The sequence below is a fragment of the Amphibalanus amphitrite genome, unplaced genomic scaffold, assembly GCF_019059575.1.
Source record: "Amphibalanus amphitrite isolate SeventyFive unplaced genomic scaffold, NRLGWU_Aamphi_draft 000368F_arrow, whole genome shotgun sequence".
Classification (NCBI taxonomy): domain Eukaryota; kingdom Metazoa; phylum Arthropoda; class Thecostraca; order Balanomorpha; family Balanidae; genus Amphibalanus; species Amphibalanus amphitrite.
The window spans coordinates 15,947-30,773 of record NW_024881862.1 but is presented as its reverse complement, the minus strand read 5'-3'; the positions used below and the strand labels follow the sequence as shown (position 1 = coordinate 30,773).

General features: G+C 49.9%; 1 protein-coding gene and 1 long non-coding RNA gene across 2 annotated transcripts in view; one reads left to right on the top strand and one right to left on the bottom strand.

Moving 5' to 3' along the window:
- Window positions 1–14,827, bottom strand: part of LOC122389694 (cGMP-specific 3',5'-cyclic phosphodiesterase-like) — a 67,194-nt gene that overhangs the window by 47,745 nt on the left and 4,622 nt on the right. The window contains exon 2 of the mRNA XM_043381967.1: window positions 14,120–14,710. Coding sequence (XP_043237902.1) covers window positions 14,120–14,669 — 550 coding nt within the window. The 5' untranslated portion in view covers window positions 14,670–14,710. The remainder of the gene's footprint in view (window positions 1–14,119; window positions 14,711–14,827) is intronic.
- LOC122389695 lies at window positions 11,923–12,709 on the top strand. The gene is made up of 2 exons (XR_006258012.1): window positions 11,923–12,048; window positions 12,552–12,709. It is a non-coding gene; the product is annotated as an uncharacterized LOC122389695 (long non-coding RNA).

Below are 14,827 nucleotides of genomic sequence, written 5' to 3'. Positions count from 1 at the left end.
TCACCGGAGGGGGGGGGGGTGATCGGCTAATTTTTACGTCCAAGAGGCGCCGCGCAGTCGGCACTAATTATGCTTCATCCATGCCATTCTTGCGTGGAATCTTTAAGCACAATTTAAGGCAAAATCACCAGTTCCATTTCCCGTCCCACGGTGTTTCCACCGGTCGGGCCACTGCACCATGGCGACGGATCGGTGTAGCATATACATGGGTGACTGGACGAATGATCACATTCAATTTATCAATGTAATTACCACCCATATGTTTGGCAGTGGTCATCGGGACTTCGAATGCCTTGTCCTTCACCTGCCCAACTGTGCCGCAAACCCAGCTGATCGGATCCCTCTATCCCTAATCCGAGCAGTGAAGAAGCATCTCGTGCATCATGGTCTATACAATGAACAGAATCATCAAGCCTCTAAATTAAAAAGCATCTTCCATCAGATGTATTTGTATGCAAGGTGGATCTACATCTCTCCCAGGTGGACGTCATCTCAAGATCCCTATCAGGTGGATCACATCTCCCTCAGGCGGATCTTGAGATCTCTATCAGGATCTCATCACTATCTGGATCCCTCCCTATAGCTATCTCAGGATCTCTTCAACGACTCTCAGGTTCCCCTGTATCACCAGCTCTACTACCGACAGCATTACAGCAGCAAATAGCTCTGTTCTTCTACAACCAGCTGAACGACCGTGGACCGCTGTTTGCTGAACCGCAAGATGCAGCTTGTTTTATTCCTTCTTTCTTCTTTTCTCTAAATCCCCTCGCTACAAATGGCTGGCATGAGACCCTCTTCGGCAGTGGCGGGTGGACCCTGCCAAATGAGCGTGGCTCTACGACACTAAAGAAAGACCTCATGGGTTGGTGCGGTGCACCTCAGAAGCCCGGTGGTGACGTCGCATGCCGGCTTGGTTTCTTAAAGGTAGTGTGCCAGCTTTCTTGGACCATATGGAGTTAATGACCCGGATAAGGAGAACCGGATTTTTAGAACTTATCCATACCTTCAAAACTTATGGAAACGTCTTAAATTCTTCAAATTTTGAGTACCCCAGTGCGAAATTCGCCCCGACGGGTTGTCGGTCGTACCCCAACCACATTTCACACCACTATGAACAATAAATGCACACACTAAAATCGCTATTACCGATAGGCTCATCCAATCAAGTTTCGATAAACCCGTTCATCATCATCTCCTGCGGTTTCGAACACGCCTGTTAGGTGGCTTCTGATGCTCGTCGAGGTCGGAATTTCCAAATACGCGTGGTGCGTCGGGCCGCGCGCTCTGACTTCGGCCAAGAAAAATGCGTCAGCTGATCATTGTCATTTCTGCCACTTGCGAGTGGTGTAATGGGGTCATAACTTAAGAGACGGCTGTTTCATATCAATTATTTTACATAAAATCATATTTCAAACCACAAATTAATGTTCGACAGCCAAATTTAAGAAACAATACCAATACAGGCTTACAGTACTCGAACAACAATACCAATACAGGCTCGACATTGTGTTGTCTACGATTAGACAGCTGATAACTCATTCCCGTACGTCGTATGGTCGTAACACTATAATGACCTTTGCTTATTGTCACAAGTGCGCCGCATTCGCGATTGTTGCCCGACGCCTGTTTGCAGGTGAGCCCACTACAGTTGTTATACATATCTAAAAACCGATAAACTTTTAGGCGAAAAAGGCACTATTCCAGGCCCATTTTTGATTTTTTTTGCGATATTAGGTAAAAACAGAAGCTTCTTATCCTAGGAAAAATAAAACGGGAAATCTTTCAAAGGTGGCACACTACCTTTAAGGATTAGCGTGGGACCTCCGGGGCTTGCATAGAGTTTGCATGAGCTAGTATGCAATCTCAGAGGCCTGTGTGTAATGTGTACACAGTGGCGGTCGCGTGGGGGGGGGGGCGCATCAGGGCCATGCCCCCCCCCCCCAAAGGCCAATAAAGGGGGCCATCATATCATTTGCCCCCCCCCCCTCAAACAACCGATGGGCCTCCATAGGTGTATGGGGCCCTGGCCCTTATTCGATCGTCACGAGGCTAAAAAAAAACCCCACTCCAAGCTATTAGAGGGACTATCCCACCTTTAACATGGGGTTTGAGTTGAGATAGCCAAGTTAGCGGCGAGGTTCAGAAACCACTATCTATCTAGGTTGCAACCCCCGCGGCCTCTTGGTGTTGAAGAAATTCGTTCCCTTCATTTGAAAATGGGCCTTGTACAAGGCCCTATCTTCAACATGGAGCGACCGTTAGTGTGACGTCACCTCGTTTAGTCATTCTGATTTAAATGGGTTTGTTCGTTGAAAAATCGCTTAAAACTTGGTCTGAACTTTGTTGTGGTGCCTACAGAGTAAAAAGAATCAGCTTTATGACAGTAATGTGGCCTGGGGAAGGGGGTAATTTTGGGCTGTCAACGTCACATATTTGAAAGTTTGTGTTTGGAATATGGGAAACCTAAGATGTTTAATGAAAAATAAATGCCAGAACCGTGTTCCTGGTCATCCAATCTATAAAGTCGGGCACAATTTAACTGGTTTTAACAACATTTTAGAAGGTGGGATAGTCCCTTTAATATAGCTCCCACACCGGTCTTTGAGCGTCCTACACTGACCTCTGAGAGAACTTCAGTGGCGGTCAAGCGCCCACGTTGGCCACTAAGAGCCCACATCAACCTCTTGGCTCTTAACCCGCGCGGGGCTGGGGTCTCCAGCCGAACGCGCGGGGCTGGTGGGGGGGGGTAAATTTTACCCCCCCTCCCTGTTATCTCCCGAACTAATGGTCTGATTTGGAAAATTCAAACGCCAATCGAAAGCTCTCATCACGAACTACTAAAAACATGTACTTAATTTAAAGTTTGAGGTCAAGGTCAAGGTCAGGTCAAGGGTACAAATTGTAAGTTTCTACAGTATCGGCCTTGCACCGTAGTTGCCGAAGAATGGAGTCATGGACTGAGACTGATCGCCCAAAACGTGTTCTTAGGCTACCAAGACAATATTCGTTGCATACAATATCATTCAGAGGTCAAGGTCAAGGTCATGTCAGGTCAGGTCAGGTCACCAAAAAACAAAATATAGAAAAGGGCATGTGCGACACATGTTTTGTGGGTCATTTTACTCATAGAATTCAATAGGCACACTCAATAAGTGATATGAACCACCTCTGGATGAATTTCAGGTCGAGGTCAGGTCAAGGTCAGGTCAAGTGAGGTCAAATTTTGAAGTTGGTTGTTAAGGCCTAAAAAGGTGTCTATCTGATGCAGTTTTTCACGGCGAATCGAATGGTGCTATTTTTGTTTCCGTACGAGGTCTAGAACTTCCAAAAAAGTCATTTTTCAAAAAAATTGTGCGTCGTGACGTCATAAAATTTTGAATAACTCCCACATTTTTGAACCGATTCTTCTAAAATTTGGTATGTAGGTGCACATAGACCACTTCTCTGACATATATTCCTGTTTTTTCGATAGACTCAAAATTTTGGATTTTATAATGATTTTCCCAAAAAAGTCAGTTTTTTGAAAAAATTTAGGCCAAAATCCAAAATTTTCAAAAAATCGAGATAGCCATTTGATAGACAAAGTAAAATTACGTATAACCTTTTTGTTACGTCTTGATTCCTTTAAAATGAAGATGTTAGCGGCGTTTGAACTTTTGCCGTTTTGAGGCGAAAATGGCGAACATGACGTCACTAAAACGTCAATTTCTCAACAATTTTCCGACGGATTTCGTTCAAATTTTCAGGGAACGTGTCAAATTGATGTAAGAAAAGGTACTGAAAGTTTGGCGGCGCTGCGCGCCGCCGTTTTTGAGATATCGCAAAAATTCGCGAGGGGGGGGGGGGGGTAAAATTTACCCCCCCAGCCCCGCGCGGGTTAAGCCCCACATCTGGCCTATGAGGGCCCCTAACCGGCCTCAGGGGCCCCAATCGGCATCTGAGCGTCTCACACCGGTCTCTGGTGGCCTTATTTCTGTCTCTAGTGTCCTAAGACGAACCTTTAGGTGCCAATGAGGGCCCCGCACTGGCTGCTAAAGACCCGATGCCGGCCTCTAAGGGCCTGCATTGGCCTCTGAGGAGGGCCATCTTGGTCTTTAAGGGCCCTCTGCTGGCCTCTGGGGTCCAACGACGGCTCATGCCGGTCTTTTAGAGCCCCACGCTGACATCTGAGGACCCCATGTTGGCCTGTAATGAGTAAGGACCCACATTAGCCTCTGGGAGCCCAAGTCGGTCTCTGATGGTCTCAAACTACTGGCCTTTGCAGTTTGCAGGCCCTGTACTGGTCTCTGAGGGCCCTAATCTGGCCTCTAAGTGAAAACATACATGGGTGGGCTTCTGAAGATCAGAGGGCTTACGCAGACTCCTGTACAGCCTTACGTTGGTCCTGATCGAGATCAATTTACGTCCTGATGGTCCCGCGTAGATTCCCTCATATTTCGACATCGGGACCCCATGAGCCGTTGTGGGTCTTGGGGCTGGCAGAGACTGATGAAATCCTCAGGGCTCAGGGCCAGTCTTTTCAGCATGAGGACTAGGCAGGTTGAGTGAGCCCCAATAGAGCCGTTACGAAGCCCGCAGGAGTCGCGCGCGGCCCTCAGATGCCAATTTTGAAAGCCAGGAACCTTTGGTCTCCAGAGGTCGGTGTACCTACTCTCTCCCGCCGCCACACAACTACATATATGGGTAAATGTCATAGTCTGAAAATGCTCTCTGGGTTTCACATGCTTGTTCAAAGCAAGAGGTAGGCATCTGTACTTTTCCGAATTGTTTTATAGTGGTAAGGTATATCACTGGCCTCCCCATTAAGAAAATTGCCCACTTAATTCGTATTAGCGTTGCTAGTTTTCAGTTGCCCTCGAGAATCATTTGTTCGACTGCCGTAACCGAATTCTACCAAATTCCTATCGGCCTTACTCTAAGATTCATGCGTCATCATTCTCACACCCTTTCTCGCATTACGTTCGCATTTCATGTATTCACCCAAATTTAATTGGTAGCCCCCGAAATTCCCTCCGATAGTGTTAGGCGTCTTACAAACCATGGTCTCCCCGGCGAGATAAATGTCTCTTCCCGAAATCCATTTGCATGCTCCGCTAACCGGCGACAAATATACTTATCGCAGGGCCGTCCAGAATAATTGCACAAATATCCACCCTACTAATTTATGGGATTCACTACACGTCCGATAGACTTATGGTACACATATACGCGATTTACATCCGACTTATCTCTCTATCCGGGAGAGATTACCTATGCCCTCTTCCGGTCCGCGTGTAACACCTCCGTTCACGACCCAGGGACCCCCGTTCATATCCTGGAACTCTCCTCAGGAACTCTCCTTAAACCCTGGGATTTACTTTCAAGGCCTTACGTGTCCTGGAGTACATCGTTACCTCCCCTGAGGCTGTCCAGTACCGATTAAGGTACCTTTACAAAATAAGTATGAGGACTTATTCGGGACACTACGGCTTGCCTTATCCGCCCTTTGGGTGACTCACCCCTGACCCTCGGCTTCTTGCCTTTGGCATAACTTACTCTCCACTGCACTGTGCCAATCTTCCCCTTCCCCCTGCCGTAGAAACCTCTCACTGCCTCGTTACCCAGTATTACCTAAGCGGGAAATCTAACAGTAGCCGGTACCACTGGCGGAAAACGTGCATATGCCCTGCGTACGTGACGGTGTGTCCCTCTTATTATTCCGGTCTGGACGTGTGTTTAGAGAAGTGCATCTGTGTCTCATACAGTCATGCTGGTAAACATTACGCCATAGGAGACGGGCAAACAAGCCGTCTGCGCCTCACAATGCCCTGTGCCAATATTGGTGGAGTAATTATTGGCGCTAACTCGTAAGAACGCGAATAACAGAAACGCCTTATTTATCCAACCTAATCGTAATCTCAAGTCCTAATTGCTGCTGCACGCATGAACCTAATCACTAGTTCTCGTATACACTCCTAGCAGACCTTGAACCGCTCTTGATTTAATCAGATGATCTAGAACCAATTAGTACGCACCGATCTGTCGTCTGGTTGTGATCCACCGTATCATAGTGAATTACTGAATGCTCAACGGAAATGACTCCTTGAAACTCGTTCGATAGCTTCTGATGGGCTACTAGTTACCTATACAAATTATCTTTATAGAGTGCCAGAATATTGTCATAGGGGTCCCTAGCCTTTCATAGAAAATATAATTTAAATCATCCTATTAGCAGTAAACAATGCACATCAAACGAAGTGCAGTCCTAAATATCAAATAGCATGTCATATTTAAAATTATGCATTAACTGTTTACGTTCTTATCCCGTTGCAACTTTCCACGACTAACCATGCTCCTATACAATGACCTTCACCTACCGCACGCGCCCCAATTACGGTTAGCCCACTGCCCTATCCACTCCCGACGCTGCTCTCATGTGCCATCTAGCGGCGCACGGTCCCGCGTCGCGAACGACGATCACCACGGCCGCCGGCCGGCGCCGCGTCGACAGTCGACAGTTGTCAAGGCCGCGCCGCGATGGGCGCGTCATCACTCGCGGTGCAGTACTGGTGTGTGCGGTCTCTTCGGGCCGGGTAGATTCAACGAATGTGTCAGTGAGTGTGAATCTGGTAAAATATCGCTGCAGTATCTCCCTGTTCGACATCTCATCAGCTCCATTCCACGTAAGGTTTTTTTTTAAATTAAACTTCTGTCCCATTTGATCGTTTCCCAACAAAGCTAGTCTTTTCTAGTATTTATTCTACAAAAGCACAACGATCGGTACCTATATTAGTCGCATATTACTTCTAACCACAAACAATTCTACATCTACCTATTACTCGACATTTCGATGACGCAAAGTACAGGACCATCTCAAGTCGCAAAGTGTCAGACCGTCGACCTCAAACCACTACTCTCAACTCTGCACCTAAGTAACAGAAGAAATTCCGCCGTAAGCTCAAGCATTCGTATCTGTCGAAAATCATAACTCATAGCCATATTCGTAGATCGATTGCATGAATCAGTCGCCACCTTAAACCATTACATTCCTTTCAACCGTATTTACCTGTTCAAGAATTGATTTCGACTTCGCAATTAACTCCTACAGCAATATTACCAATGATTTCGCAATGCAAAATGAAACATACAAAAAGCTTTCTAAGACTTTTGTTCGATCTGGAAGGTGGGGCCATGGCCCCCGTGGCCCCCCCCCCCCCCCTGGGACCGCCTATACTGTTTTTTTCAGCAGGCAGCCAGTCTGCCGGTGTTTCTTGTTTTCTTACTGGTCGAATTCACGTGGTCTTTGCGGTTGACCAATGGAAGACAAAGAAATGCCAGCAATGAACTTCCAAAAATGAAAAACCAGCAGCATGCTGGAAAAAACGACAGTAGACAGCGTCCTGCTTAAATTGGGACCCACTCATGGCCCACCCCTAGTGAAAAAATCCTACAGGATTTGTACCAAAATCCTGCACGTCCCTACAGGGTCGTGCAGGGTTGCTGGAGTAGCCGTACAGGATTTCATGCAGGCAAATATGGCTGTACATGGAATCCTACATGGTGCCCTGCACGACATCCAACAGGGGACCCTGTACTGAATCCTACAAGGAGCCCTGTACGGCATCTGATAGGGAGCCCTATAGGGAATCCTACAGGGCCCTGTAGGGAATCCTTCAGGGAGCCCTGTATGCAATGATACAGGGAGCCCTGTGCGCAGTCATACAGGGAGCCCTGTGCGCAGTCATACAGGGAGCCCTGTACGCAGTCATACAGGGAGCCCTGTACGCAGTCATACAGGGAGCCCTGTACGCAGTCATACAGGGAGCCATGTACGCACCCATGTGAAATGGCAATTTATGCGCCAACGGCGTATAAAGACTTTTATCGGTCGTCGCCAACTTAAGCGCTTGTCAACCTGCGGCGGCTGCGCCGGCGCGGCGGCGGCGCCGCACCCGCAGTTGACGCAGCGACAGGCGACGCAGAGCCAGCAAAAAAGTCGTTGTTCGCTGTAGTTATTGGTTTTAAGTCTTCTACTGGAGTCCCACTGCGGCAGCACGCCTTGTGAAACATTGCTGGCATCCAGGTTGGTGATTACGTTCCGATATCTGGGACATACTCTCTGCTGGTGGCGGTATAGACCTAGACGCGTTGTCTCGGTTTACCATCGCCTGGGCCCTGGTTGCGTGCTTTTTGTCGCCATTTTACCGCTCTACGGCGTCGGTCGCCACCGGCCGTTCATGCATACTCGTCGAGTTCCATTTTGCCCCCATATTCGGTGTATGACATGCGAGGCACGCTGCTCTGACCCAGGCCCGGGCCTGGGTAGGGCCGCGTCCCCCCTTCTTTGTTTCGCTCCCCTCCCCTACCCAGTGTTGTCGCAGAGCGTCATCCCGCCCCGGGAGCAAGGATCGTATGGGCGTCGTGGCTCAAGTGTAGAGCGCTTGCTTCTCACCCGGGCGACCCGGGTTCGATTCCCGGTACAGGATCGCTTGCGTATTTCGATTGGATGGGGTAAGGGTGTGTATTACGCTATTACCGTGAGGGGCGAGAAACGTTCTTCCTTTCTCTCTTTCTGCCCATACCAACAGCAGTTGTTCCCGGCCAATTACCGGCGGACATTATACCCGCCATAGCCCCCGCGACGTGTTCTTTATTTAAGCCTGCAGATGATTTTCCTGCTGTCACCGGAGGTGGGTGGACTCACGGGGGCTGGTGGACGTTGTGCCCGGGGTACGGCACTGCTCCGTTCCGTCCACATGCCGTTGGTTACGTCCCTCCTTGCCTTTTCTTCATTTTCGTTTCAGCATGCTGCTGTTGGGGGGCGATAGCTTTGCTTTCTGGGCGGCCCGGCGTTGCACGCTGGATGCGTCGATATCTCGCCGCAAACTTGCGTGTTTTGTAAGACTTTATTGTCTTATGGTGGTGGCTGTACCCGATCCGGTAAGTTCCCGGAATGGCGGAGACATCTCCTGCCGTGATATATTTCCTGAATGGCGGAGGTTGCTCCTAACCTGGTATATTCTCGGAATGACGGAGGGTGTGCCAGCAGTGTTATATTTCCGGACCGGCGGAGGTAGCCCCCGCCGTGGTATTTTTCCAGGATGGCGGAGGATGTTCCCGCTCTGGTCTATTCCCGGCATGGCGGAGGGTGTTCCCTCCACGGTATATTTCCAAGATGGCGGAGGCGGTTCCCGCCCTGGTGTATTCCCGGAATAGCAGAGCTTGTTCCCGCCCTGGTATATTCCCGGAATGGCGGAGGCTGTTCCCGCCCTGATATATTCCCGGAATGGCGGAGGCTGTCCCCGCCGTGGTTTCTTCCCGGAATGGCGGAGGCTGTTCCCGCCCTGATATATTCCCGGAATGGCGGAAGTTGTTCCCGCCCTGGTATATTCCCGGATTGGCGGAGGCTGTTCCCGCCGCAGTATATTTCCGGAATGGCGGAGGCTGTGCCAGCCGTGGTATATTCCCGGATAGGCGGAGGCTGTTCCCGCCGCGGTATATTCCCGGAATGGCGGAAGTCGTTCCCGCCCTGGTATATTCCCGGATTGGCGGAGGCTGTTCCCGCCGCGGTATGTTTCCGGAATGGCGGAGGCTGTGCCAGCCGTGGTATATTCCCGGATAGGCGGAGGCTGTTCCCGCCGCGGTATATTCCCGGCTTGGCGGAGGCTGTTCCCGCCGCGGTATATTCCCGGAATGGCGGAGGCTGTGCCAGCCGTGGTATATTTCCGGACTGGCGGAGGTGGCCCCCCCCCCCGCCGTGGTATTTTCCCGGAATGGCGGAGAATGTTCCCGCTCTGGTCTATTCCCGGAATGGTGGAGGCTGTTCCCACCCTGGTATATTCCCGGTATGGCGGAGGCTGTTCCCGCCCTGATATCTTCCGGAATGGCGGGGTTTGGTCTCGCCTTCGAGTTTCCGGGGCGGGTTGCGTATGTTCGGGTCCCGCTAACCGTGCGTGTTCACTCTTTATTTCTTCATTCGTATACATGCAGCTGACAGTTTCATTCCAATGGAGTCTACCGTCCCGATGAGACAATCGACATTTACGGCGGAGCAGCGGTGAGCTCTTCTCTGCCGGTTGGCAGTGATAAGCCCATACAGTGCGGATGATATTGTATTGTATTGTATTGCACCGTATTTACATTTCAGAGCGATCCACATACAACGTGCGTGGCGATTACTGCTCAGAATCCATATCCGCGGTTGCTTATCTAATCATTCAGAACATTTGCACATTCACTCACGGCGGGAGGCAGCTGCGACAGGTGAGGTGGCAGGCTGTTCAGCAGAGCTGCAGCGCGATAGCCAAACCGCCGCTTGCCCGTTTCCAGCCGCGGACGGGGAAGATGGAGGAGGTGAGCTTGCCTGGATTGTTTCTCGCGGGGATAGCGCTATTAGCGACGAACAGGATTGCTAGTTGCTCGATTTCTCGGCGCTGTAGGACCTTGTACCTATGTGAGGACAAGGGTGTGGAAATCGGACATACCGCGCGGGGACAACCACCCGAGTTTTGTTCGCAAGTTGGAGACATTGTCAACTTTACTGCGACCGGAAATAATTCTAGCGGCGAGTTACGAATTCCGGACACATATTCACTAATAGGTGTTGCCGGTCGAGCTCGGTCAGCTTCTCTCACACCACGATCGGCTTCTTGCGTGAAGCTTCCTAACAGCTTTTACCGGCGGGGCTGCGGTCAGCTCATAAGTATCACGCCGTGGGTGGTCGGTCCGGCCCCTATCGTTGGTACGATGTAACAACTGTTACTGGCTGCCGCTTCCGCCGTGCGCGTTACTGGCTTTGGTGTGGCCCGTGAGCATGATCCAGCTCAGCTGGTCGGCGGTCCGCGAAGGTGTATACTTTGGGCATCTCCTCTTAGCCGGCTATTGACGCTGAGGACTGACTGCGATACAGATACAATGTCACACCGTGTGTGTTCGATGGGTGCGTTTGGTTTTGCTTTTGCCCTGTTTGCTTCAAACAGGGCTGATGTTTCCAAAAGAATCTGCCTGGCATAGGCAGATTCTTGCGAGAATGCTGATTCTGGTAAGATTGAAGAATCTTACAAGAATGTGTTGATCCCATGGAAGGCTACTCCCGCTAATCGTTTTTCGCACAAATCATAATTAAAGAGCTCGCTTAACTTTCAAGCAAATGCGATCATTTGCTCCACACGGACTACGTGGAGAACAGTTATAAACGATGCACCTGTCAAGTAAAGTATGAGGAGTACCTACCTAGGGAGAAATGCCTCGCCCCGGTGCGTTGATATGTTGGACAATGGACACAATGGACAATGGACAATCTGCAACCTACCGGGATTTATTCATCTCCTCAGGACGGTACTGCTCATTTAAGAGAGTTTAGCGTAGTGAGGAAAATCATATTGATGATTATGAGCATATTTTTAATTGACCGAATCCTCAATGTAATCTGAATAAAATGACAAATAGCAAAAATTCGGGTATATTCGATCACAGATCTTTGTCAACCGATACCAGCAGGCGCCACTGGTATCGGTTGGCGCCTGCTGGTATCGGTTGACAAAGATCTGTGATCGAATATACCCGAATTTTTGCTATTTGTCATTTTATTCAGATTACATTGAGGATTCGGTCAATTAAAAATATGGTACTGCTCATTATTAGAACTGGCGGGGACATAAGCATTCGAATGTTGTTGTCAACATTGTCCCGATATATAGGGAATTACGAATTGTGAATTTATCCCTATAAAAGAATCGATTCACTTCATAACTCCCTAATCCCTTCATAACATTATCACGCGTTGCTGTACTGTATTATTCGGGGACTAACTAGTGTGCATTTGTGCGCTGTGGTGATCTTTCAGAGACTGTACCGACTGGAATTTAGCGCCCACTGTCTGTTTTAGAGACCGTACGGTCGGCGGCGGGCGTCCCGATCCTCGCCTGGGGTGGAGAGGGGAGCGCGCGTCCCCCTCCGCCGCATTCCGTCCGTCCCATTCACTGCTCGCTCGCGGTGTGCGGAGAGCCGACGGAAGTGTCGAGTGTGTGCCGTGCGGTGTCGTCTGCCGTCTCTTCTTCCGACCTGAAGGTAAGTTTCTGCCATGCTGTATTGCTGTGTAACAATACGAAAATTGTTCTCAATATTGGCAGCATTACAGACAAAAAAAAATGGCGCCGAAACGTTCACTCAAAAATAGCTGATCGAAAAAGATAGCTGAAAAAATAGACATTTAAATGTCTACTATCAGATACCAGAGCGCATTAGTAGCGTCGACGCTACTACATAGTAGCACACAACATTAATTCAATATTATAAATTGGTTGTATCCAGGTTGATTGTCAACATTGAGGATCAACCGTTTTTCGACATCGATCCAGCATTTATTTCACGTTGAATTTGCGTTGTATTTGGTTGATAGGAGATTGATAGGTATGCAAAAGTGTGATACAACATCAAAATAATGTTGTATGTCGATCACTTTGTATCGCGTTGTATGTATCACTTATATGCCGATTAGTTACTTTCGACGGCAGGGGTCCCTTCAATCAATATATTATCATTGTAACATGTGAATATCCACCTTGTTACAGGAACGCAGGATGCGAGGATCGTCGGGCGACACCACCACTCGAGATTCGTAGATAGATGGACGGAGCGGCAGCCGCGACGCGACGACGTGTGTCGTAATGTGACGGGATGTGACCCGGAAATGGCTGTGTATTTATCCCAGAAATACATTTATTCCGAATATTGACTTTGTCGGTAACGCGGAAACTCGTGGGTCTTTTTAGCATTCCTGGTCAATCGGCTCAACAGCACAATAACAATTGATGCGGAATACTTATAGAATGGCGAGTGTGGTGCCCTGTACGAGATCCTTTACGATACCCTGTGCGACACCGTGCACGGCACCCTGTACCACACCGTGCACGGTACCCTGTACGACACCGTGCACGGTACCCTGTACGACACCGTGCACGGCATCCTGTACGACACCGTGCACGGTATCATGTACGACACCGTGCACGGCACCCTGTACGACACCGTGCACGGCACCCTGTACGACACCGTGCACGGTACCCTGTACGACACCGTACACGGTACCCTGTACGACACCGTACACGGTACCCTGTACGACACCGTGCACGGCACCCTGTACGACACCGTGCACGGCACCCTGTACGATACCGTGCACGGCACCCTGTACGAAACCGTGCACGGCACCCTGTACGACACCGTGTACGACACCGTGTACGGTACCCTGTACGACACCGTGCACGGTACCCTGTACGATACCCTGTAGGAACCCTGGTAACAATTTCGTCAAAAATCCTGTAGGGTCAACCATACAGGGCTACCCTGTAAGATTTTTTCACTAGGGACGGTGGCATGAGACCGCTGTGACGGGCATGGCCCGCTTCATGTCTCCTGAACAAGTCAAAGTGCAATGTCACACAAAGGTCAGCACTTTGACGCCGACTGTTCAATTTCGCTTGGGATACCATGTTCACGTTCAGCATCAACATAAAATTCCCAGGATACGTGACACATTTGACATTCGCCGAAGGCCGGGCTGCGACGGCAGCTTTAATGACATTGCATGTGCCCAGTCTACTGGCATTAATGAATTGGTGCTGGCAAATGCTGCAATATCGACAAATTATGAATTAGACTCGACAATGTAATAGAATCAACATGTAATTGACTTTGAGTATGCTCACTAAACTGAATTGTTCCAGGAACTCTGTCATAAGTCAGAGTACATTTGGCTTGCAGTTGGTCAATATTCAATTCCACTGCAAATTCTTAACATTTAGAAAGCTATTAGAAACTCATCAGTTAGTGGCATTTGAAATGTGAATCATACGTTTTCTCGAACTTTTCTATTGAAATTATTATATATATTTGACGGACTCCGTTGCGTTAGCCGTTAGGTACCTACTCTGATTTTGCATGACCTCTAGCAAACAAAGATGTGCCTCCATCTTTGGTGAATAGAGCGAGCACCTCCGTCCTCACTCTATTCACCTCCGTCCTCTCCCAACTCACCTCCGTCCTCTCCCAACTCACCTCCGTTATCTCCCAACTCACCTCCGTTCTCTCCCAACTCACCTCCGTCCCCACTCAACTCACCTCCGTCCTCACTCTATTCACCCACCTGCGCCCTCCTCGTCACCCATGACATCGAAGACGTTGGCCACCAGGTAGCGATGCCCTCGCGAGCCCTTGGCCAGGAACAGGCTGCCGCGGTCGGCGTGCGTCAGCACCCCCACGTTCTTCATGATCTTCCGACAGAGCAGGTGGATGTCGAACTCGTTGGCGATATCCCTGATGAGCTCAATCATGAGCTCGTTCTCGTCGAGCGCCGCCGAGCTGGGTGTCACAGAGCTGGTGACGGGTGTCGGGGAGCCGCGCCGCTGCTCCAGCAGGTCACGGAACAGGTCGTCCGTGATTGAGTTCCGACTGCGCAGCACCACCGGCGGCGCGACGGTGCCCAGCGCGCTGCCGCCGCGCTGTCGCAGCCACTGCTGCACGAACTGGGGACGCTCCGTGAGGAACGCCGTCACCGCCTCGTCAGAGAGCGCGGCCGCCTGCTGCTGGTGGTCCGGCGGAGGGGTCTGGTCCGATACCGGCTCCCGCATCTCTGCTAGGTCCGCAGGGCAGCCCTTCAGGTCCGTCGGCTGGCTCTCCGGTGCCTCAGAGGACATGGTGTGGCCGGACCAACGTCAGTTCATGGTGACAGGCGGGCCTGAAAACACAACACATCGTTTAATTTTAGTGTAAAAAAGGGAGCTATATGACATATGTGCTGAATGAATGCAATACTGGATCTAGAATAACGTCTTATCTGAAATATCAACCGTTG